The sequence below is a fragment of the Chionomys nivalis genome, chromosome 7, assembly GCF_950005125.1.
Source record: "Chionomys nivalis chromosome 7, mChiNiv1.1, whole genome shotgun sequence".
Classification (NCBI taxonomy): Eukaryota; Metazoa; Chordata; class Mammalia; order Rodentia; family Cricetidae; genus Chionomys; species Chionomys nivalis.
In genome coordinates, this window is record NC_080092.1 from 64,925,709 (window position 1) to 64,951,347 (window position 25,639).

General features: G+C 38.0%; 1 protein-coding gene across 6 annotated transcripts in view; it reads left to right on the forward strand.

Moving 5' to 3' along the window:
• Acaca (acetyl-CoA carboxylase alpha) overlaps positions 1-25,639 on the forward strand; it is a 280,231-nt gene that overhangs the window by 129,279 nt on the left and 125,313 nt on the right. For 5 of the 6 annotated variants that reach the window (XM_057774468.1, XM_057774470.1, XM_057774472.1 and 2 more), the window contains 6 exons: positions 4,323-4,447; positions 10,358-10,471; positions 11,631-11,744; positions 12,813-12,902; positions 14,263-14,381; positions 24,523-24,546. In XM_057774468.1, coding sequence (XP_057630451.1) covers positions 4,323-4,447; positions 10,358-10,471; positions 11,631-11,744; positions 12,813-12,902; positions 14,263-14,381; positions 24,523-24,546 — 586 coding nt within the window. The remainder of the gene's footprint in view (positions 1-4,322; positions 4,448-10,357; positions 10,472-11,630; positions 11,745-12,812; positions 12,903-14,262; positions 14,382-24,522; positions 24,547-25,639) is intronic. The other variant, XM_057774469.1, reaches the window with a different exon arrangement.

The window sequence follows — 25,639 nt, forward strand, 5'->3', positions numbered from 1 at the left end:
CATCCCATGTACTGTTAAAAAATCGAGAACATAGGCTGCAAAGTGAGAGGAGCTATTTATAAAATTTACACCTATGATAGGATTAGTACTAGTATGTAAAATGCAATCGAACATAAAAATGGGCAAGAGAGAGAAAAAGATATTTCACAGAAGAGGAAGCACAAATAATCCATAAACATCAAGAAAATGCTCACTCCCATTACCAATTATAGAAATAGGAACCCAAATCACAGATTTTACAATCACATTATACTGAACTTGGGAATGGCAGTGCAAATGGCATGATTGCTTCAGAAAACAGCATGTCCATCTCTAGTAAGTCTTTCATAAAGTTGTTTTTGTTTTTGCTCTTTAGTGCAGTAATCTTACTCTAAGATATAAGGACCATTTTTGTGTTACTACTATTCATAATAGCAAAAAAAAAAAAAAAAAGGAAACCCTCTAAATATTTACAAATAGAATGACCTTTTGATTTCTAGGATATTCCTACAGTGGGATATTGTGTAGCACTGAAATAGATGGTTCCTAGGAACACATATAAACAAGTGAATCAGTACATAGTGTGCTTCTGTTTATCAGGTTCAAAACCAGGAAGAAAGAAGTTAGATATATTGTTGACAAATGTAAAGAAAGCAAAAAATATTAACATAAAATTCAGCTCAGTAATTGTTTTTGAAGAACATATAGTAGATAGGGGTATTAAGAGGCATTAAATGTATTTTTAAATTTAGTAACTTTGAAGGTAAGTATTTTGGTTCATTCTTCTAGCATGTGGGAATCTGAGGCAAAAAGATTGCCAAATTTAAGGCCAGCATTATACCGTATACTGAGAACTAGGGAGGGGTCTAGGAGATTATAACTGGAGAGATGGTTCATCAGTAAGAGGACTCACTGCACAGCTGCCAAGACTTCCACACATCTTCCGTCCTTGCTGAGCTCCTGTGTACATGTGGAATACACATAAAATAACATGCAGAAAATAACATGTATATACATAAAATGACAGTAATACTCTTTTGTTTTTTTAAGATGTGTGTGTGTATATCTATATATATATTTAAAGAAAAAACAATTCAGAGTCAGAAAGTGATGACTCACATTCCTTATCCCAACACTTAGGAGGCAGAGGCAGGCAGGTCTCTGAGTTTGTGGCCAGCCTGGTCTATAGAGCAAGTTTCAAGACAGCCAGGACTACACAGAGAAGTCTGTCTTCAAAACAAAAAGAAAAAACAACAACAAAAAATTGAAATAGCACATAGGCATTTATTCATTTGAAATAGTACAATGTTATTGATTCATTTCAACTTTTAGTTTATATTTTATGTATTTAAGGGTTTTGTTTTGTGTTTTAAAAGAAGAATTCAATGTAGACAGTCTGCTCAGCAGCCCTATGGCCGCCCTCCTCTGGCCTCTAGTGACACATTGAATGCATGTAGTGTACAAGCACTTACAGTCAGAACACCCATACACATAAAATAATTTTTAGAAGAGGTTTATTTTTATTTTGTGTGTTTCGGGATTTTGGTTCAATGTATGTCTGTGCATCATATCCTGTTCCCCCTGGAACTGGAGCTACACATGTTTGCGACCCAGTATGTTGGTGCTGGGACTCAAATCCAAGCCTTCTGGAAGAGCAGCCAGTGTGCTCCTATATTCTTTTTTTTTTTTTGGATTAAATTTTATTGATTCTTTTGGGATTTGTGGATTTCATATCATGCATCTCAATCCCATTCATCTTCCTGTCCCCCCTTTGTATCCACCCTTCTTCCCCTGCAACTTCTCTCCTAAAATAAAATTTAAAAGAGAGAGAGAAAAAAAAATCTCATCGTGGAGACTGTAGTGTGACACAGTGTGTTACACATTATACTCTTTAGTCTGTACAACTTTACTTGCAGGTGTTCATTGAAGTGAGTCCTTGGTCTGTGTCCAGACCTCTGGCTTCTGCACTCACTGGGACTCGTCTTCCTCCTCCTCCTCCTCCTCCTCCTCTTCTTTTTTTTTTTTTGTACTCATTTTTAATTATATATGAGTGAGGGAGGTTGTACACATAAGTAGTGCCCTGTGGGAGCCACAAGAGGGTATTAGATTACCTGGAACTGGAATTATGGATCATTGTTAGCCATCAGATGTGAGTCCTGGGAACTGAACCGGGGTCTTCTGCAAGAGCAATAAGTACTTTTAACCACTGAACCATCTTCCCACATCCTCTTTTGTCCATCACAACAAAGTTTTTTTTTTTGAGTGACTACTTGTTATTATTTGCTCCTGTGTCTCCTCACCTCAGTTGAATATATTCTTTTTATTTCCCTTGCTCCTAATAATGACTGTTGCCCAGAGTATTTCTTTTGTCACTACAAAGCTGTGTTTCAGTAGAGGGAGTACAGGACAACCACTTTATTTAAGGTCGTGCTGGAGATCAGACATGGTAGACAAGTGCTCTACCATTCAGCTACATCTTTAGCTGAAGGGCAACTAATTTTAAAACATTCCCCATTTTATCAAAATTGGATCTTTTATTTGATTGGCTGCTTTTTAGCTAGTATAGTCTAGTGTTTTTCAACTATACTAGTTTCATTTTGAAATATACTATTTATGTTAATTTCTGATATTTAAAACAGATAAGTTAGGAAATGTTATTCTAGGAAAACACAGTGACACATTTTAAACATCACTGCTTTCATTTGTAGTTAAACACAGAATCTGAATGGTGTGATAATCCTTTCATATTGTGATTTCATAAAATTCTTGCCCACAAATATATAGACCCTAATTTTCCTTTCTTGGTAATTTAATTTAGAGCCATGTATCACTTATGCTCCTTCATAGATACATACGTAGATATGTCAGAGATTTGTTTATGTTGCAGAACTCAACTTTCCTGCCCAGCATTACCCTGCCTCTGGTGTCTTACAGAAGGCCAGCAAAGCATGCAGAACTATACTTCCTATAGCCTTTGGTGCATGTGAGGCTCCACATCATGTACACTGTGGTTTGGATGTAGAAATTTAGAAATCTGGACATTGCTTTTCCTTGTCTTACAATGGAAATATTGATCCCCAATATATTGCAGTTTTTTTTTTTTTTTTGTTTTTTGTTTTTGTTTTTTTGAGACAGGGTTTCTCTGTGGTTTTGGAGCCTGTCCTGGAACTAGCTCTTGTAGACCAGGCTGGTCTCGAACTCCCAGAGATCCGCCTGCCTCTGCCTCCCGAGTGCTGGGATTAAAGGCGTGCGCCACCACTGCCCGGCTATATTGCAGTTTTATTTCTTGAGCTAAAACAGTTCTTTTTTTTTTTTTTTTTTTTTTTTTTTGGTTTTTCGAGACAGGGTTTCTCTGTAGCTTTGGAGCCTGTTCTGGAACTAGTTCTTGTAGACCAGGCTGGCCTCGAACTCCCAGAGATCCGCCTGCCTCTGCCTCCCAAGTGCTGGGATTACAGGCGTGCGCCACCACCGCCCGGCTCGCTAAAACAGTTCTTAGTAGTTGGCGTGAAGCATTCTCAATGAGTTAGATGTGTCAAGCTGGAGTAGACCAAAAAGATGACAGGATTAATAATTTCAATGTTTATTTTGTTAATATATATTTATGTTTGCCTACATGTATTCATGTTCCTACGTGTGAGTGTATGTACCTGTATAGGTATAAAAGACAACTGTTGGTCAGAAATGCCATTCATTTCTTTTGATACAAGGTCTCTGTTTGGCCTAAGGCTCACTAATTAGATTAAACTGGTTGTTCAACAAGTCCCAGAGATTTTTCTGTGTCTGCCTCTAACTCTGGGGTTATAAACATGTGACACAATGTTGGACATTTTTATATGGGTCTTACGATCATACTCAGGAGCTGGTGCTTGTGAGGCAAGCACTGTACCTGCTGAGCATCTTCCCAGCCCTTGACATTTATTTTGAAGCATGAAACTTTCTCTTTTAAGGAAATTATTCCAAGAGAACATATAAGATCATGAAGAGAAAAAAGTAGAATTGGAGTCATACTCTTCCCACCTTTATTTTAGAGGCATATCCCTGTCCCTTCTATTTTCTAAGTAAAATCAAGACTCAAAGAGGTCAAGTAATTGACATAGTGAATTGATAATAGAGCTAGACCTTGGTTCCAGGTTTTGGGATCCCATGGATTCTCATGACTTCTGGTCTAGTGCTTCTTTTATGGCCCACATGCTGGTTCTGTCTAATTCCATGAAAAAAAATCCTTAAGGTGTTTCTTCTCACTGCTTATCAAGTATGTGACAGGCATTAAGAAACAGCCAATAGCATGTAAGGCTGAGGCTTCATGGATACATGGTGAGGACCATTTTCTTTACCACTTGCAGGCCACTACGACAAATGTGTGTTTGCCCTTCGAGAAGAGAACAAAAGTGACATGAACACTGTACTGAACTACATCTTCTCCCACGCTCAGGTCACCAAAAAGAATCTTCTGGTCACAATGCTTATTGTGAGTATCAGGTTTGTTGTTTTTGCTGTTTCCAGAACTTGTAAGGTTGGTTGATGCTATGCAAAATGGTGTGTGTGTGTGTGTGTGTGTCTGTCTGTCTGTCACAGAACAAAAGCTGCTGTCTTATAATTATGGTAAGTAGAGCCTGGGCTGCGGATAAGTAGTTGCTGTATTTAAAGCAGTGCCCGACAGTTAGGAAGGGATTGTTTTGCAGAGGCTGTGTACAGAAACTTAGCTGTCTTTGCCCCACTTGTAAATGCCTGGCCCTTTCTGTTAGCTTGACGACAGCTTTCTTATGCAGTTTCCTCTAAGCAGTGTGCTGCTGCACATTAACTCTTGTGTACATCCAGCAGTGCAAGCACTGGTTCTCGTGTCAGAAAAGTAATAAAATATGAGAAATTTAGTACTTTCCCTCCCCCTCCAAGAAAGCAATTAAATGTATACAGCATCTTCTTTGGCCTTTTCTTCTTTGATTTACATGAAAATCTATGCTCAGGGTATTATATTGCAGTGAATCAGTTCTTTTGTCCCTGTTTCTGACTAATACAAAAATTAGTAGAAAATGGGAGGGGGAATAAAACTGGCAACTGAGTTGAAATCAGATACATTTGCCTCTGCTAGAAGTTTGCAGAGCTGAGGGTTTTCATGTTGGTTTCAAGTTCTCCACTCCCAGTTCTTCCTGGCTGAGCTAGCATGCAGTGTTTGAGAACAATAGGGCTGCTTTTAGAGGACAGGACCTGCTGCTGCACTTTTGCCTTGCCAGGGACTGAAGTGCAGTTCACTCCCTGAACTCCCTTTCCCAGTGTTTTGTGGAATGAACATTCCTTATACTTTTAATTCCATCATTTCTTCATGGAAGGGAAAACCCCTTATAAATCTTCATTGCCGTTTTTTATGTAATCCCTCAGAATGAAAGGAAACAGTTTTCCTTGTGTCTCTGGTTGACAGCATTGCCACTCACTCAGCCATCTGCCATGCTGGTTGGCTGTATCAGATGTAGCATTTTTTAGGTAGCTGCTTTAAAAAACATGTCATAGGGAGAGTTCATTACCTTTTGCTATCCTAGAATGGCTTTTTGAAGAAACCAGGCCTTTGAGATGGGCGGAAATGTTGGCACAAAGAACTGTTTTAACTTTCCCATGAGATAGTTTTCTGCAAAGAATTTATAATTTATAGCAACTTACTGTTTATTTTCCCTTAGAAATACTACTTTCTTTTTCAAATTTTAATGTAAGGCCGGGCGGTGGTGGCGCACGCCTTTAATCCCAGCACTCGGGAGGCAGAGGCAGGCGGATCTCTGTGAGTTCGAGACCAGCCTGGTCTACAGAGCTGGTTCCAGGACAGGCTCCAAAACCACAGAGAAACCCTGTCTCGAAAAACCAAAAAAAAAAAAAAAAAAAAAAAAAAATTAATGTAAGGATTACACTTGGAGAAAGTCAAGACTTTCTGACAGAAAAGGGTAATGATTAGAAAGTCGAAGGATCCGTCAGTGTGGACCAAAATGGGGCCAAAATTTGCCTTTAGAGGAAGCTAATTATGGCAAATTTTTCATCTTATTATGATTACCTTTTTAAGAACTTAACAGTTTTCTGCACTAAAAATAGACCAAAGCCCAGAATCCTTGGAGCAGCAGAAGAGTAATGATCGTCCAGGACTGTCGCTGGGTTTCTTAAATTCTAATTTGTAAGATATAGGGGCTCGGCTCGCTCCTTTTGCGGAGTGATTGTAAGTAACGCTTGCCTTAAGAATCTCATTATTGGAACACGGAGCCATATTTCCTCTGAGAATTCTGGAGTAGCTTTGAGCCGGGGCTGTTCATTTCTCAAGTAATCACGCTGGTGTGATGGAGAGAGAAAATGGCAGCTGTTCGGAGCTCAGGCCTTCAATTTTCTTCAGAGTCCAGTCACTCAAGTGTGTAATTACACGGGGGTGCTGCAGAGGCGTTGGGCTCTGTCAAGAGAACCAGTTTGAGGCTTTGCTTGCTGCCTTTGCCAGTCAGGACAGCCAGAAGCCAATGGGACCCTGACTTGCTGCTGTTTTTCCCCCACCTTGTCATCCTGATTATTTCTTACCTGCATGGATAGTGCCCAACTTCCCTCATAGCAGGCTGAGCTCTGGCAGCTGGATTTACCCGTTTCTCTATTTTAACATCTTTACTTCTTTTTTTCTTCTAAAAGCAAGACTTAGTAAGCATAATAGTATCTATAGTCTTGCATATCACTAACTTCTTTTCAAATATTTTCACCTTATTGTAAAAATTTTGATATCAAATTAATTGTTATGATTGAGCACAGAGCCAGCTATCAGTAACTTATAGATAAGGGAAAGTCTCAGATGGTGCCCCTTTCCAACCTATTTTTGTATTTCTGAATGTTAGGCATATTTTCCTTTTTGACAGTGTCCTCCCCCACATCTGCAGTAATGGTAGTAGCTTGTAAGACGCATTTAGTTGTTTGGATTCCTTTTTGTCTAGATCTTACTGTCTTTTACAGATGTCACTGGGACATGGTAGCATTTCAATTCCCCCAGCTTGTGTTCTCTTCTGGTCACCTTTCTTTGCTTACTTTGGTCTCCTGATTGATGTTTATGTGCCCGGCATTCCAATCTCTGCTTTCTAGAAGTAAGAATGTTGATGTGTACTTTGCTGAGCCAGATGATGACTTCTGGGCCTTTGAACCTAAAGGAGGGAATCAAGAAAATCAAATTGCACCAATGGAGGGGTGCTGTGTTCCTTTGCAGTTGTTAACATATGTTGCATAGTGTAACTTGCCCCAAGGACTGCTAAGCAAATTTCTATTGAGTAGACTTCTCCAGTGCTTTTGTTCATAAGAACTTGCTTTCATGAAACATGCTGTGTGTAGAAACCTCTGATTTGATTCACACAGAGCATGTAAAATGCAGACCAGTTTCTTTCCTTCTTTCTTTTATCATAACTACATGTAATTTATCCAGTGTGTAGGTAAAAAGCAAAATCTTTCTCAGAAATCTCATATTTAATTAATGTTCAGTTTTATTTCTCTTTCCCCATAAAATACCTGATCAAAAAGCAACTTAGGGTAAAAGGAGTTTATTTTAGCTTTCAAGGCCAGGTTAAATTTTATTATTGTGGAGAAGTCAAGGCAGGAACTTAAATAGGTAGTCACATCACATCTACAGTCAAGAGCAGAGAGAAAGAAATACATGCATGCTCACTTGCTTGCCTGTGCTCAGCTTGATTTCCCCACTTTTGCACAGTTCAGAGTACCCTGTCTAGGGAATTATGCTACCCATCATGGGCTTGGTCTTACCACATTAATTAAGACAACTTCCCACAGATATGCCCATAGGCAAACCCACATTGAGAAACTCTTCCCAGGTGCTTCTAGATTTTGTCAAGTTGACACTTAAAGCTAACAAATCACACTGAATAAAAGCAACTGATTGATAAATTTATAACATCTTTCTCAGGAGGAAACCTTACTCAGCTAAATGGTAAGTAGTTAAGGTTTTGAGGGTATTATATCTAAGGCCTTATTCCTTCTGTTTTGAATTGCCTCTTTTGGGGCACCTAATATGTACGATGCTAAAATTATATTTAATTCTGTTGGGCTTCTTCTATTTACTAGTTGTGTAAATTTGGCCACGGATTGCTACTTTAAGCATATTGCTTTATTTCTGAAACTCTAAAATATTTCTTAGCAAACATCTAAGAGGAGAATAAAAGCTAGAAATAACTGTGTTGTAATGTCCTGACCAGAGGTGGTCAATAGTTTCAGCAAATGACTTAAAGTTAGCCGATAGATTGATTATTTATTTATTTATTTATTTTGATTTTCGAGACAGGGTTTCTCCGTAGCTTTTGGAGCCTGTCCTGGAACTAGCTCTTGTAGCCCAGGCTGATCTCGAACTCACAGAGATCCGCCTGCCCAATAGATTATTTAAATGAACATTTTTGTTGTTGGTTTTAGGGAGTTTTTGGTGTGCTGTTTTGTTTTGGAAACACATCTGTCAACATGGTTGCCCTCTGATGGCATTGTTAATGAAACTTAACAGAATGGATCAGCAATCTTGGTCTGTCCGGTTGTCCAAAGGAAGCTTAGACAGAGTGTGTCTAGGGCTGTTAGTACCCTGCTGAATGTTGGCACTTAGCATGAGTGATTCTGAAGAACACTGATTGTTCCTTCAGGCTCTTAACACTGTGTCTGGATCAAGGCCAAAAGAATGTTGAAGAGTTACTCCACACATTATTTATTATTGCTAATCTTTTTCCATTTTCAACGACAGTGGAGAAAATAATACTTGAGGATTGAAGAGGCTCAGTTGTTAAGAGCATTTGCTACTCTTGTACAGGACCAAGTTCAGTTTCCAGTACTCACTTGTCAACTCACAACATCTATAATTACAAATATTTGAATGGAAAACTTCTAAGTTAAGAAAAACTAATGCAGGGCTGGAGAGATGGCTCAGTGGTTAAGAGCATTGCCTGCTCTTCCAAAGGTCATGAGTTCAATTCCCAGCAACCACATGGTGGCTCACAACCATCTGTAATGAGGTTTGGTGCTCTCTTCTGGTCTGCAGACACACACACAGACAGAATATTGTATACATAATAAATAAATATATATATATATATATATATATATATATATAAAGAAAAACTAATGCAAATGGAGTTCCCTCCAAAATATATTTGATTTTGGCCTCTGAGAAGCTCTGGTTTTTATGCTGTGTCATGGGGAACCCATAGAATAGGATCTGTAGTTAAGCAAGAGGATAACTTAATTTTTCCTCAACCTAAGTTACTTTCAAAGGGCTTGTTCCCTATCCAAAAAATGGCTGCAGTTTGGAGAAGTGAATGGCTTTATTTCATTGATTTTTGCAGCTGTTGGCCCTTAGCCTAGTTATTTGCAATGTTTGCAAATTATTTGACCTAGAATGCGTGCATGTTTTAAGAAGTTTTAGGGGACTATTCTCATGATTGAAGTAAATAACTCAGACAGCAGTATGTTTATACATTATAGGGGTGCTAGGAAAGGAGGGGTTAGGATAGAGGAACTTATCTTGGTCTCTCTACCTGCTCTTACTATGTTTTTGCTTTTTATCTTCTTATGGTCTTGTCTTGCTGATGTACATATCTGCTAAGGTTCTGTTTTGCTTATTGCTTGTCCGCAAAAGATGAGATTGAGTTTTAGTTTCCCTTTTTTGCTTATGCCTAGGATGGGTGGGAAATAAACCACTGGGTGTTGATTGTATAGTGAGAATCTAGGGTTAGACATCATTTTCTCACATAATTTGAGCCAGAAGGTCAATTGGGGAGAAAGTTTGAGATGCCTTCTTCCTAGCATAATGGTATTGAATATTCCAAAAGTATTTTTTGCCTTGTGACCTGGAAAGTATTGCTGGTTTTGGTAAACGTGTTTTGGGAAATGCATGTCTCTCTCAGAGGCCAAATGTCCTATGTCTTTTTAAAAAAACGATATTTTAGATTTATTTTTATTGGCTATGACTATTTTTGTCTACAAGCATGCCTGGCATTCTCTTAGTCCAGAAGAGGGTGTCAGATCCCTAGGAATTACTTGGAGTTAAAAATGGTTTAGAGCCACTATGTGGGTCCTAGAAATCAAACCTGGCCCCTGGTGCACTTGCAAGAGCAGCAAGTGCTCTTAGGTGTGGAGCCATGCTCCAGTCCCATGCTCTCACTTGTACTTCTGTGATAAAGGTCTATACAGGGATAAACAATATCCCTATATGAGGGAAGGTAAGTATGGTACAGAAATTCCTCCAGCAATGGCTGATGATCAAGAGGAGAAGGAAGGAGAACAGTGCTTAAGATGCAGCTCAGCAGTAGAGGTGTTTCCCTGTTTTAGGTTCTGTCCACCAGAGTTGTTTTATAATATAAGTTTATGTGTTCCTTTCCACATAAACACTTAGGATCAGTTGTGTGGACGGGACCCTACACTTACAGATGAACTGCTAAATATCCTCACAGACCTAACTCAACTCAGCAAGACCACCAATGCTAAAGTGGCGCTGCGGGCTCGTCAGGTAAGAAAATTTGCTAGTTATCTTGAAAGAGTGATATTTCTCATCATTTGTACAGTTTTGGGCACAATGCACTTTCACAACAATAATGCAATGTTTTCATCTGATAAAGTATTTTTTAAAGACAAAGTATATGGTTATTGTTGGGTTTCTCACTTTATAAAATACTGGTATTGTTCTCTATCTTCTCTGCCAGCCCTCACTGTAGTAACAAACCAGGGTCAGGTGTAGGAAAGGAAACTGAGGGAAGGAAATGAACTCAGTATTTTTTACTTCCCAAAGGAAGCTTAGAGACAGATGAAAAGTTGTAAGTATATAGAAAATAATCAAGTGTGGAAAGCAGAAAGATAATGTCATGAATCTTCAGCACTAGCAATCAGAACAACCCCAGAGAAGTCCAGTTAGCTTCACCCTGTAGTCCTCATTTCCATTCCAAAAGGTTTCTGCAGGGAAGCTGAGAGTTCGCACTCCCTTTGTGTTTTCATTGCATGGGCATTGACAAGGACACAGCATTTGAAGCTGCTCAGTGACCTTCTGCTTTCTCTACAATTGTATCCATGTCACTGAACTCCTCAAAGTTATTGAACCTCTCAGTGACCTGCTGAGGATATTCAGGTCCTACTGACTCCCTGTTTGTTTGTGACACTGCTTTTACGTTCTGCCCCTCACATGTGTCAGTGTTAGCTCCTGATGCCTTCTTTTTGGCGCTGAGTACCTGGGGCTGTCAAAGCAGCTTTTCTTTTCTTTCTACTACAAAGTTGCAAAAGGCTAGCTATACTGCATCCACCTTCCCCACAGTTGCTCCTTGCCAGACCTGATTCCCAATTAACAGCTAGTCATGCAGTCCCCAAGACTAGCAGCTTTGCAAAGGTCAATCACATGCACTAATGGAACTTGATTGAAGTTGTTTGCTCTCCCTCCCCTACCTCTATGGGATATTGTCCACAACACAAATCATGGTGAGAAGCAACTGAGATCCAGTATTTGGTGGCATTGACATTATACTACAGGACCTAGACGTTGTTTTATTTGTTCTCTGTTTTATCTTTGATGTCTGCATTTATAGATTTATATTTATTGCTTTTGTATCAGGCGACCTAATATGAGCCTAGAATAATCATTCCCTCAGGAACTTATACCTCTTGTTTTGCCTTCACTCTAGGTTCTTATTGCTTCCCATTTGCCATCATATGAGCTCCGCCATAACCAAGTAGAGTCTATCTTCTTATCAGCCATTGACATGTATGGACACCAGTTTTGCATTGAGAATCTGCAGGTATTTATAATAGCCCCGCCTACCATGTCACATTCCTATTCCTTTTATTTCCATAAGCATATTTCAGTTAAAGATTTAATAAATTAATTTGACTTCTGTGTAATGAAATTTTATTCCTTGAATTTTAAAAATGATTTATGTTTGTTTTTTTATAAAAATATTGCATGATTATAACTCAGCTTTAAAAATCAAATGGGCCTTTTTTGATAGAAGTGTCCTATTGAAGTTTCTATCTTTTGAAAGCATTCTACACCAGAATTAATTGGCAATGGTATTTGATTTCTGATGCTTGAATTAGATGCATACATAGATGACTGTTCCTCTTCTGGAGACAAAACTATTTAAATATCATCTAATTTTAATTTTATTTTAATGCTTACATTACATTTTATAAAGAGCCAATTTTATAAAAATATTGGATAATTTTGCTACAAATGAAGGACTTCAACTTTTTTTTTTTTTTTTTTTTGGTTTTTCGAGACAGGGTTTCTCTGTGGTTTTGGAGCCTGTCCTGGAACTAGCTCTTGTAGACCAGGATGGTCTCGAACTCACAGAGATCCGCCTGCCTCTGCCTCCCAAGTGCTGGGATTAAAGGCGTGCAACTATTTTTTAAATAACATCATTTTCTCAGGGGTGCCTTTGTGTTCTCCTCCTTGGAAACCAGGGTACCATTGTTAATTGGCCAAAGGAATCTTCATACTTCCTGTAGGCTTTCCTCCTAGGGAATCTAAGAGAAGCGGAAAGAGGTAGATTTTTATTCTGTGATTCATAGTGTAAATCTGGGGTTTCTATTAGCCTTCAAACCTGGAATTTCTGATAGTGGAGTATTTGAGAAAGTACAAATAGAGGTCTGAAATGATAATGTTCATAAGCACTTATATTGGCATATTATTGATACATTTTGATAAATATTCTAAGAATTTTGTATGTCTTAACCCATATAATCCTTAAGGCAAACCTGTGGGACAAAGTATTATTATTTTCTCCAAAACCATTATGTTCATATATGGCATTCACCAGTAGAATTTTTAGGTCTCATTGAGTATTTCGATATCCTTTGCCTTTCAGAAACTCATCCTTTCCGAAACATCTATTTTCGATGTCCTACCAAACTTTTTTTACCACAGCAACCAGGTGGTGAGGATGGCAGCTCTGGAGGTGAGTATTCTGGTTTGTGGTACAATCCTCTCCATGGGTTTGCTGGAGTTTTCTGTCTAATCGATGTCATGCCCCTTCTTTTTTCTTGGTCTTTTCTTCTGGAACACTAAATGCTTACTTGGCTACTTTACCTGCCGTTTTATCTGCATTAATCACCAGCTCCTAGGTCTAATAACAGGGAAATAACTGCCAAATTTTTAAATAGTCTGTTTTCCAGATATTTGAATTTTCCTATTTCATAATAAATTAAGACTCACAGCATAAATCCACCTATTATACTTTACTATTTTGTGATTTGAGCCAAATGTTAGTTATATAATGTCTAATGAACTGTGGTTTAGGTGCATTACTTTTCCATCTAATCCTATAGTTTTATAACATTAAAAAAAAGCGAGACTTTGAGGTGAGCTGACTTGCCCAGAAAATACAGATTTATTTGAACTTGGGACAGTCTGACTCCAAAGACTGTTCTGTTGCACCACAGCATACCACCTCATTAAACACAAAAATTGCAAACCCTGAATGCTTCCTTAACATAGCCAAGTAGATATATTTTGAAAATGAGAGGGAGAAGTTTTTTCAGTGATTTCATGTAATAGAACATCACATAGTCTGTTGTTAGCTTTCTTGAGTTATTTTTTATTTGTACTCTGTGGGTAAAGTGTAAAGTATCCTACTCAGTAAATATCAAATATTTGAAATATCTTGGTGTTTTTCCAGGCTTTCATGTCATTTAATGAAATGCCTCCTAATATGCCTCACCTGCTGATAGAACCTCATGTAGCATGTTATGTACATGGCAAATTGAATACGAAGTCTGGGAGTGTGAACTGCTGGTCTTTGCTGAGATATACTCTTGCTGTTTATTTAACTATTGGATAGAGTTAGTGGGTTTGAGATATTACATGTCACATTATGCCTCACTGCTTTTTCATGTAGTTGAGGATGGAAATCCTTCAGAACTGATTTGGGGCAGTAACTGATTTGGGATTGGAGGAGGTGGTGGTGGTACAAGATAGATAAAAAAAGTAGCCTGGAATAAGCACTGCTTGATTTCTCTTCTGTTACGCTAATGAATTAGTAGTTATGATTTTGTATGCTCTCTTGCTAAAGGGGAAACCTCCACTATGTAGGTTAGTGTGAAAGGGTTATCATATACCTAGCAGCCTCATTTTATTTCACTGTATTACAGTCATGGGTGAAGCACTGAAACTCCAGCTTTAACAATTAAGGTGTTATGTTCAGGGCCTTGGGCCTCTCAGGGCAAACTGCCATCTCTTTTCAAGACATTTCCTTGTTCCAGCCATCCTCTTCATTTCTGTTTCTGAAGTATATTTACTAGGGATTATTTTTTAACCAGGTATATGTTCGAAGGGCTTATATTGCCTATGAACTTAACAGCGTACAACACCGCCAGCTTAAGGACAACACCTGCGTGGTGGAATTTCAGTTCATGCTGCCCACATCTCATCCAAACAGGTGAGCTTGAGCTGGTACATACACCTGAACTAGCCAGTGGCCTAAGACATAGTCAAGGGGAGTGCTAAATGACAATTCCTTGATATTTGCAACAAGAAATATAAATAAACAAATGGACAGATTTGAATTGAGAGAGAAGAGCTTCTTGATGCCTGTGTCTTCTGGGAAGAAGCAGCGTGTTTCTAGGTGGTTAGGGTTATTCTGTTCATTCTTGTTTGTATATGTAATTAAAGACCACCCTCTCACCTCCCTCCATTTTTTCTTTCTTCCCTTCTTTTGATTCCTTCTTTCCTTTCTCACATGAACATTTGACTTGCCAGACCACCCCCAACACATACTCTAATTTAAGACATCACTTGAAACAGACAAGAATGCTGTGTACAAGTTCTGCTTTGTCATGTGCTAACTAGGGTTAATCTATCTGAGCCAGTCTCCTTCTGCCTTAACACTAACACCCGAATTTAACAGTGGTAAACCAGTCAGGCTTTTCTTTTTCTTTTCTTTTTTTGTATTCACACCTGAAAGCCAAACTTCTTAAATATAGATCAGTTGCTTAATTGGCCATCTAGTTCCATTATTTTTCTCTTCCCACATCCTTTAAAATGTACATATGTAAATTTGGTTTTGCTTTGGGTTTAAAATGAAATTATTTATATACTCATTTAAAAATATTCTGTGACAGTGAAATTCTAAGATTTTCAAGATACACATGTTCATTTCCTCCTGTATTTTTATTCTTTTTAGTAACACCACAGGAAATATAAATACCACAACCAATCATACTCTGCTTCTCTCCATTTCTTCTTTATTGCCTTTGGTTCTTCGCATGGTATTACAAACCACTATGTCTTTGGGGATCCTTAGTTATAGACATCAGAAATGGTTTTGTTCTGAATTGCCACTTCACCCAAAGCAATAGAGCCTTTCTGGAGACAAAGAAGTCTGTGCTGAGACTTTTGGCCACTGGATGCCACTGTTGATCCAGCAGAGGTCGACTGATAACAGAGGCATCTTCAGGAAAAGTATGTCTCTTCTTTGTCTCAGAAGATCCTTTCACTTTTCCACCTCAAAAAATATCTTGTGGCTGGCAGAGAAAAGCATATATCCTTGATTTAGCAAGCATCTCAGTGCGTTTTTGCCTCCATGGATTTCAGAATCTCATTTTCTAGGAATGAATGGTTGTCCTTCATCGAGCAGCAAAGTACTTGTGGCACATATGGGCTTGGCACTAGGTCTTTCTTTTCCAGCATTCCTTGAATAATTGTAGAGAACTACATGCTATACTTATTCTCTGTAATTCTCAAGACAACCTCCCTTTCTTCCTGCTTTCTCCTGCCTCTTTCTTGTGGGCAGTGATTTGTAGTCAGCCTGCAGGGCTCATTCTGATATCTTCCTTCCACATTGCTCCCCTTGTCTTTGTGAATTGCTCTCACCCTATCTTTTTTCTTTTTACATTTGTGTGTGTGTGTGTGTTGTCTGTGTATATACATGTGAAGATATCTTGCAGGAGTTGTCTCTCTGGCGCTCTCTTTTAAATTTTGAGGCTATTTGTCTAGTTTGATGAAAAAAAAAAGATGACTAGAAATTGAAAGTAATGCTTAGCTGTTTTGTTTAGAAGCCTTATTCACCTTTATACATGAAGGAAGTAAGTCTTGGTTAGTGCTGATACGGCTTCAAAATGTTTTTGTCTCTCCCAACAGACATAATGTATATACTCCCATGAATAAAGGCCAGGTTTGAAAAGAAATATAATCTATAGGTTCTAAAGTTTCCATTGATTATGTGTGTAATTGTAAAGTTGCTGGAATGTTATTATTAGTAGAAATAGTGTTTATATGGATGTGCAAGTGAAGACAAATGCAAAATAAAGTTAAATAATCTTTGTGAAAATTTTAAATATCTACTGAAGAGATGCTTAGTCAGTAAAACACTTATCACACAAAGATGAGGACCTAAGTTTAGATCCCCAGCACCCATGTGAAAGCCAGGTACAAGGAATACATTTGTAACCCCATACAGGAGAGGGAGAGACAGGCAAGAATGTGTGTATGTTCACATCTGAGCATGCATTTGCACACACACACACACACAAATCTATAAATGTGTAAATTAATTTAAGTTCTAAAGCATTTTTTTATATAAGTTTATGATCTGATGATTACATTTGACCCCAGAATAATATATTCAGTTTCAGAAAATAGCTTATTCAGAAAGTTATAGATTTGCTATTTGATTTTATATTTGATAAGATTTTATATTTGCTTACAAATATATTTGGAATTATAACCTTATTCTGATTCCAATTGATGGATTACAATTCAATTTTGAATCTCCCCATCAAATTTGACCAGATACTATCAAGCAAGCACGTGGCCTTTCATGGAACATCCCTAGGCCTCCCATATTTCTGATCAATGGACTGCAAAGGTGGTGCTGGTGGTCTCTACAGTTTCCTCAGTTTAATCATTTTGCAGAACCTAAGCACCATAGTTTTATCTGCACCTCTGTCAAAGCTCTTATGTCATTCAGGCTGCCCCCTCAATTCACAGCCCCTCTACCTCAGTTTCCTGAGTGCTAGGTGTATGGTTGTACCTCATTGTGCTTTGCCCTAGTTTTATTATAAAGACTAAAGATCAGGACTAGGCAAATGAAACCTATGGAGGAAGTCTGGGAGAACTTCAAATCCAGTGTCATTGTTCTTCCTCTGTAGAATCAAGGCACACCACCTTTTCCTTCTCAGCACATCCGTGTATTCACCAGTCAGGAAACTCCCAACAATCTTGTGTTGGGTTCTTATCAGGATTTTATTTCATAGGCATGATGGCACAAATCATAAGCCATGTGAATGTACTCAATCTTTCCTCCCAGAGGTCAGGCTAGGACAAAGCACTAACCCTTTGACCACATAGTTGGTATTTCTAGTGACTGACCAGTTTCTGTCTGGAGTCATGTCACCTCTTAGCATAAGCTTAGATGAGATGCATGGGAGGCATAAATAGCAAAATATGTTCCCATTGCTTGGGAAACTCAAAGGATTTAGAGTCTTTCTGCTGACAACTGAGAAAATGGCTGAAGACTCACAATAAACCTGTTCCCCCTTTTTAAAATTCTTAGCTAATTTTTATAACTCCACTATTTTTCTTTCATTGTGTTCTACGGATTATCAAAATTATTTAAACAGTATCTTAAAAAAAAACCACACATATTGGTATCCTGGTATCCTATCCCTGATTTATTTTGGATTAGAGTCCTTTTAGTGACTGTTTGTAAAGTTACTCTAATAGTTCAACACAGTGTAGTAGAATCTAATGTAAGCCACATATGTAATTTTAAATTTCCCACTTGCTACTTTTGAAAGTATAAAAAGAAATAATTGTAATACCATGTCATTAAAATCAATAAAATGAAATATCTTTTTAATATCTAATAAAAATATTAATGTAATATTTGTTTTCTTTTTTAATTTAATTTTTTTTTAATATTTGTTTTCTCATTCATATTTGGTCCTTGAAATTCAGTTAATTTTACATATATAACATACTTCAATATAGACTAGCTACTTGTCTATCACTCCCTGACCATACATAGGTAGTTACTGCCATACTGTTCAGCTCAAATCTAGGCCAAAATTTAATTAGGACAATTATATTGAGTCCTTTTATTTTATATTCGTGGTCTTGTTCTTAGGAGAGAAGGGGTAAAACACATCTTAGGTTGCTATTCTTAGTAGTTATAGGAAGTACCACACCAGATACAGAATTATAACACTTTACACATACTTCAATAATTGCTCTGTTAAAATAGAGAATGTGGAATCACATACCAATGCAAAGCAGATTAAACCTTTTCTCCCACTGGAGTTAACAAATAAAAAATTTGGGGGGAAGAAAATACTTTTTTGAGTGGCAGGTATCTTTTTGAGACAAGGCTTTAAAATACAGCCAAGGCTGGTCTCAAACTTAATATGTATCTAAGAATGACTTTGAATTCTAGATCCTCCTGTCTTCACTTCCTAAATGGAAGGATTACAGACATGCTGGCTTCAAAACAACATCCTATTTTTTTTTTGTTTGTTTGTTTTTTTGTTTTTTTTTTTTTTTTTTGTTTTTCGAGACAGGGTTTCTCTGTGGCTTTGGAGCCTGTCCTGGAACTAACTCTTGTAGACCAGGCTGGTCTCGAACTCACAGAGATCCGCCTGCCTCTGCCTCCCGAGTGCTGGGATTAAAGGCGTGCGCCACCATCGCCCGGCTAACAACATCCTATTTAACCAGTTACTTTTGCATTTCCTAGTCCTTGACTAAAATTGTTCAGCATGGTGTTAGGAATGTCTTTGTAAGCTGTCATAGCTATAAAAACTGCTAGAATTCCCACTATTGATTTGACCCCCATACATTGGAATAGAACATGGTTCTTTGTCTATACCCTGAGAGCAGCAGTGGGTTTTGTTGTTTGTTCAGGAAAATGCTTCAGATACCTTTTGTATCGAAGGCCTATGTTTTATTAGATTTATATTTGTTATACTTGCTTAGATTGTTGAAACATAGGCAAAAGCACATTTGCAAATGAGTAGGGCGGCTCTAAACAAGGGAAGGCTCCTTTTTAGTACACTTGGTTAATTAATTTATAAAGTTTTCACAAGGCTTTTCTTCAGTACTCTATTTTTATGTAGATGTTTTGCCTGAATATATGTCTGCATCATGTCCCATGTCCATGCCTGGTGTCCTCAGAGGCCAGGAGAGGGCACTGGGTCTCCAGAAACTGGAGTTATAAATGGTTGTGAGGCACCCATGTGGTTGCCGGGGAATTAAGCTGCGTTTCTCTGGAACAGCCTCTGAGCCATCTCTGGTTCCCTCAATGATTTTCTTTGTTTTAAATAGGATGCTAGTTCTTTGCTAATCCCTGTGATTTCCTCCCTCACCCTTACTAGGCAACCTTTATTTAGTGTGTTATTTTCTTCTTGAACTTACAATTGCCCGGTTTTCTCTGGGGACTGTAGGTAGTTTCAGCTTACTTGGCTTCCTTTGTGTTGCTCATCAGAGCACCCTGTTTATTCAGACGTCCCTGGTCTAGAGTTACCTTTTTCTTCTTATTCCCTTCGCTTGACTAGTAGCTAAAGGGTAATTAGGGACCTGTGACACGTCTATTTTCATATATTTCCTTTTAAAAAAGAAAATCTTAGAATTTAGATCTTAGCCGGGCGATGGTGGTGCACGCCTTTAATCCCAGCACTCGGGAGGCAGAGGCAGGCGGATCTCTGGGAGTTCGAGACCAGCCTGGTCTACAGAGCTAGTTCCAGGACAGGCTCCAAAGCCACAGAGAAACCCTGTCTCGAAAAACCAAAAAAAAAAAAAAAAAAAAAAAAAGAATTTAGATTTTATTTGCTATTATGTATAATTTTCATTTTCCAAGAATCAGTTTTAAACTGTGAATTGTAGCCAGTTAACAGTTATCCTTGAGGAGATGTATGTAAGATTCCTCAATTATTTTCTTATGTAAGTATAGTTGGGACAGCTTCTCTACTTCAGGAAACTAATTCTTAGTTTTCAGAGTCCATGAGCCCAGCTCTTTGAGTTCAACTAGTTTTTGACTTGGATTGATCCTAGAGCTCAGGCTTTATCATTTGCCATTTTTCTCATTAAGGCTTAAGGTCTGTTGTATTTGTATTCCCTCCACCTCACCCCAGTCCCGTCCCCACCCCTTTCCACTTCTGAAACAATAGTATCATTCACTAGTGCTAAAAATGCCAAAACCTTGTTATAATGAACCATTATCCTAATGCCTTTATTTTTTGAAGGTTTGTTAGATTATTTGATATTAGGGATTTCACCTGACCTTGAACATATTAAATGTCTCAGAATAATGTTGAAACAAGTTTTTCAGTTATTCTGTGTAGTAAAAATTCTAAAATATATTTACATTATACAAATCTATTTAAAGCACATTATGATGTAAGTTCTGTGACTGCATTTGGCTCTATATTGTTGACAGTCTGGGAGTACAAAACTTAAAACTCAAAATAAATTTTGTATGTAACACACAGTAGTTAGACAGTTTTTAAAACTTATTTCATGATTCACTTAAGTATGAAAGATGATGCTAGTGATGAAGGTGTATATATACTTGCTGTATATTTACATGCATATTTCATAATGGGTAAGGACCTTTAGTGTTTCTACCTATTTCTTAGATAAAAATCCGTGCTTTAGTTAAGTTGGGTTGCATTGCACCTCCTGTGGTGTTTGTTCCCTGTAAATCTGGCCTTCTGTGTTTGAGCGCTTTAGCTCAAGTACTTTGCTTTTCTCATGCCTTACATTCAGAAGAGGTTGGCTGTGTTCTTCCCTGATAACACGTTTTGGTTTTGTTCATAGCTGGGTTTAGTGGTTTGGCACCTTAGGTTTTTAGTTGTTGGTCAGTGGTCTTTAGACCTTCTTTTTATTTGTGAAGAAAGTTAGAAATGAGAAATCTTTCATGTGACTGACTAATTAGCAGCCTGCCTTCATTCTTGAGAATGTTGATAATCTTTGACATCCAGAGATTAGAACCCTCTTGGATAGTGCTGAGACACTCAAGTCATCCAACTTGTAGCATTTTTAGCAATGGGAACACTTAATTGTAGTTAGCAGGGTAGAATGAGCTATAAATAAATATAATCCTACAATGCTTGCTTTCTTCATTCAGGGTAGTCTGTTGATAAGATGCAAGCATCCGGCAGAAGAGAAGATTCTCAGCAGGCTTAAGTGCTTACCAAAGTGCTTTCCTGTGTCCATGGCTCAGCTTCTAACCTCTGCTGTATTATTTTGGCACTCGGGACTTGTAAGATTGGAGAGTCGAGTTTAAAATTCTCAATATAATTTTAGTGTAGCCCAAGGTCTTCTTGTCAGGGAAGACTAGCTGGTTCTAGGGGGAAGGAAAAGCAGAATCCAGGGCATCTGTAAATCCCTGTAGTTTTGTGCTGTGGATTGGTAGCTAATTATACAGCAGGCAGCAGTAATGTATTGTAACCTGTTGGCATTCCTGTTTCAGGAAGAGCACAATCTTCCGTCAGAGCAAAGAAGGGGCTTTGAAGAGGCTGCAAATGAATGAGGCAATGATCATTTTATTGTAAACCGAAGCGTTTGCTATGGAATCAGGGCATCTGAACTGTGAGGAGATTGGGGAGGGACACCAAGGGAAATTTGTTGTTCAGACATATTTTACAGTTCTTGATTTGGATTCTTCTGCTGAAATACAGTCACATGAGGAGACCACCACTGGTCACAGCCAGTTAAATTGCTCTTTCTCCTGTGGTACTATTGTTACTGGCTGCTAGTAGGTTACTCAGCCGACCTCTTCTGTTTCTGCTTTGTTGCTTAATTTCAAAAGATTTGCCCTGTACTAACTCTCAGCCACAGCTTGATATAACCACTGCTGATTTGCATGCATCCCTATCATTTTTATAGGGTTCTTTTTTCTTTTTCTTTCAGTTAGAAGGCAAAATAACCAGGAACATTTTTATATGATATTAGATCTATGTAGGGGCTATCTAAAATCAAGCAAAATGAAATTCGGCTGTAAGGAGTTATATAAGGCTCAAAGAACTTGAAACGGTCAGAGAAGTCAGTGTTTGTTATATTAAAGAAGACTCAGCTAGAACTCTAACTTTGCATTCATACAGGCTCTGTAGCCATTCTAGGCTGGTGGTTCAATAAAATGAGAAGTAACTTAATGTCAAGAATTTCAGGACTCAGAAAACTTCTTGTCCTTTAAAGTCTATATTGATGTTGATCAAATTCTTAACTGATCTGATAGCAGCTCCGGCACAAATAATCTTTAATGATATGACTAAGCATTGGCCTGTTAAAAGACAGTTTGTCTTTTCCTCTCATTCGACTTTTTTATGACCCCTAAATTCTTACTCTACCAATGAGGATGATTGATTTGATTTGGAACTGTTCTTTTAATTAAATGACAATATTGGGAGGTTTTGCCCCCCCCTCTTTTGCCCCACTGTGTAATAAGTATTTCCTATGAGAAAGGAACAGGGGCTCCCTATGAGAACTTGAAAATTTCTGGTGGAGACTAGCTTTTGGTTGATGTGCTTTTAAATTTAGACCTTGTTCTTCTGAAAACTCAGCCTTTATCTGTGAAGATGCCCTGAGGGGACTAGGGTAGCTACAGAAGTAATGAGTCCATTTTATTAGTTTAAGAATTTGGTTAACAGTTGACTTGTTCTGGTATGAAACTCTGCAAACCTAGATGAATGGAGTCAGAGATTGCTTTGGTTATAGGTTTCTTCTCTCTGAACTGGGTTCCTAGTAAGAAAACCACTGTGCTAGAGGCTTCATTGTTTAGACTAAAACAAAAGAGTTAAAGCACTTCTGTATTTTTTTTTACCATCTGTACTAAATTTTCTGTTTAGCTACCCCCAGCTTTGCTGTAGAATCTGTGTATTTCCTGTATTCATGAGGTTCCATTTTCCTAAGTGAGAGCTCCTGGAATCCAGACAGTAAAGAGTTTTGCACTTCAAGTAACTCTTGTTGTCTTATGAGCTCGCCCTGACACAGGTTTAATACAAAGAGCATCACTGCTCACAAATCACACAAGGTGTATAGTTTGTGTGCAGTGATATGTCACAGCCTTTTATTTATATGGCCAGTTCAGTCTACCTTGCTCCTTTCATTGCCTTGGAAAGTGCATCATTTTCCTTCTCTAATCCTCCTTCCCACACATCAGCAGTACTATCCAGTATGTTCTGCCCATTAAGACTTCTGTGTGCCAGAAAATCCTAATAATGATTCTGTGCTGTTAAAAGAATGTAAGAGGGTTAAGAAAGCAACCAGTCAACCCTCCTTACAGTGCCCCTAAAATGTGGCCGATATTCCTTTGCTACTTTAACTTTGAAAGTAAGAGTTTTTGTTTGATTCATTTTTCTGTTTGCAAACATCTGACATCAAAATTCTGAGAAATACTTTCAAATACCAAAGAGAATTCAAGATTCTTGCCTTATTTCCTCTTTGTGTAATTCAGTCTGTTTGCTTGCTTGCTTGTTTTATTTCAAGACAGGCTTTCTCTGTGTGTCCCTGGCTTATCCTGTAACTCACTCTGTAGACCAGGCTGCTTGCACTCAGAGATCCGCCTACCTCTGCTTCCCTAATTCTGGGATTAAAGGTGTGTACCACCACCACCTGCCTCAATCTTTCTTTCATTAATTTGGCACATCCTTTATAAGGAAGTTAAAACTAGTCAAACTTAGGTACAGTTTTATTTATGAAAGGCCTAGAGTTTTCAAACTAATAACAATTAAAAATAGTTATCCTAAACTCATTTAATTAAAGAGTATTAATTGTAGCAAGTTTTATCACACTAGTAGTATAACTTAGGTTCCTCAGAATTTTCAGTACTCATAAACTCCTTTTCCCTAAGAAACCTGGTGCCTTTCAGAAAGGAAGAGGTGGCTGAATTTCAGGGTGTCTGCATCAATAGATTAATTTCCTTAGAGGAGATTGTAGATCCATTACATATTCCAGAAAAGCAATAAGGCAGTAGGATCTATGGAACCATCATCTTATTGTGCCTTTATAATAGGAGCAAGGAATAATTTAGAAATTTTGTCAGGAATCATATTTCATGTTTTAATGTACGGTATAATATAGCTTGACTATTTACCAATCCATGTTTTACCTCTACTCAACATTATTTTTTTTGTAATGAGAGTTATTTAGAGAAAAAAAAATCTGGGACTGGAGAGATGGCTTAGTGCTTTAAGATCACTGCCTGTTCTTCCAGGGGTCCTGAGTTCAATTCCCAGCAACCAGATGGTAGCTCATAGCCATCTGTAATGAGATCTGGTGCCCTCTTCTGGCCTTCAGAAATACGTGCAAGAAAGAACACTATACATAATAAATAAATCTTTTTTTAAAAAAAATCCATGGTAAATACATCTGGACCCTTTCCTCAACAGCTGCTGTGGTGAGGTAGGTCAGGAGGATGCCTCTTTGGAGGCACCATGGGGATTGAAGGGTAATGAGCACTTAATTACATTTGCTGATACCAGAGCTGCTAAACTGGAGCTCCTGGTGACTGGTCTGTATCTACTCTGACAATTCTTTTATTATGGCTTTCACTAACCTATCAGTAACTAACTGTGGTTGTTTAATTACAGAGGGAACATCCCCACGCTAAACAGGTACCGTATATTTAGTTTCTTTTCCAACTAAAAGCACCCTCCCCCAGTAATGTAAAATAGTGAAACAAGGTAAAAAACGATACTATAGTCAACAATCTAATGTGTTATCTTCTGCTAGGGAATCCTCAGCTTCCCCTTGGGCATACTGAGTTGCTCTTTCTGTTTGGAAAACATGTCTTCAGCTGTTCCAAAAGTACTTGAAAAGTGTCAGTGTGGCAAAGACCACTTTGAGCTCTGCGTGAGAGGAAGTGTGTCAGCTGATGTTCAGCATTGCTGGCAACATCTTGCTGAGTTCTCATTAGAGCTGGCGCTTTCAGAGGAGAAACCTTTAAGGTTACTCTTCTTAGCCTGGCAAATTGTTCATAGTATTTTCAATTTTTAGTTTCTCTAATTTGCTTCTCTTTTTAGAGGAATAAAAGTCCAGAAATAGCTGATCTCATGTTTCATCAGTTTGTTAACTGTTTTTCTAAAGTATTATGATTTAAAAGTCATTTTATTTTATATTTGTAAGAGTATCATTGGAAAAATATATTAAGTCTTGTTACACTGAGCCGTGAGAGAAGTTTCCAAGTCTGTATATGCAACTGATACTTTAATATGTGTTTTGCATTTCTCTGCTTCCTCAGCCAAGCAAGGTCACATGCAAGTTTGAGAGGATAGCAATTCTGACTGGACTAAATCCACAAAATGCTAAAGCATTGACAAGTTGATGGCAAATTCTTTGTAGATGCTACATGTGAAAATGTTTATAATCTTACATTTTTTCTCTCCCTTTAAAATACTATGTAACTAAAACAAATTATAGCCTTATAGCTCTATTTAAATGTGTGTGTGTGGGGGAGTATGCTTTTCTAAGCCCTTGGTCTTCCCTTAGAGTGTAAACTTGGTTCAGTTCTGCCAACCTTAGCTGTTCGGGCCCATGAGCACAGTGGTAGAGGGAAACTGAATCATGTATATATTTCCCATGGGGTTCCATCAAGTGAAAAAGATGTTTAACCCTATGTTTGCCACAAACCCAGCCTGTTAGCTTATTTAGAGGGGGTTCTGTTTAAATGTTTTCTGGAACCCTTTGTCTCTTTCCTGTCTAGTGATA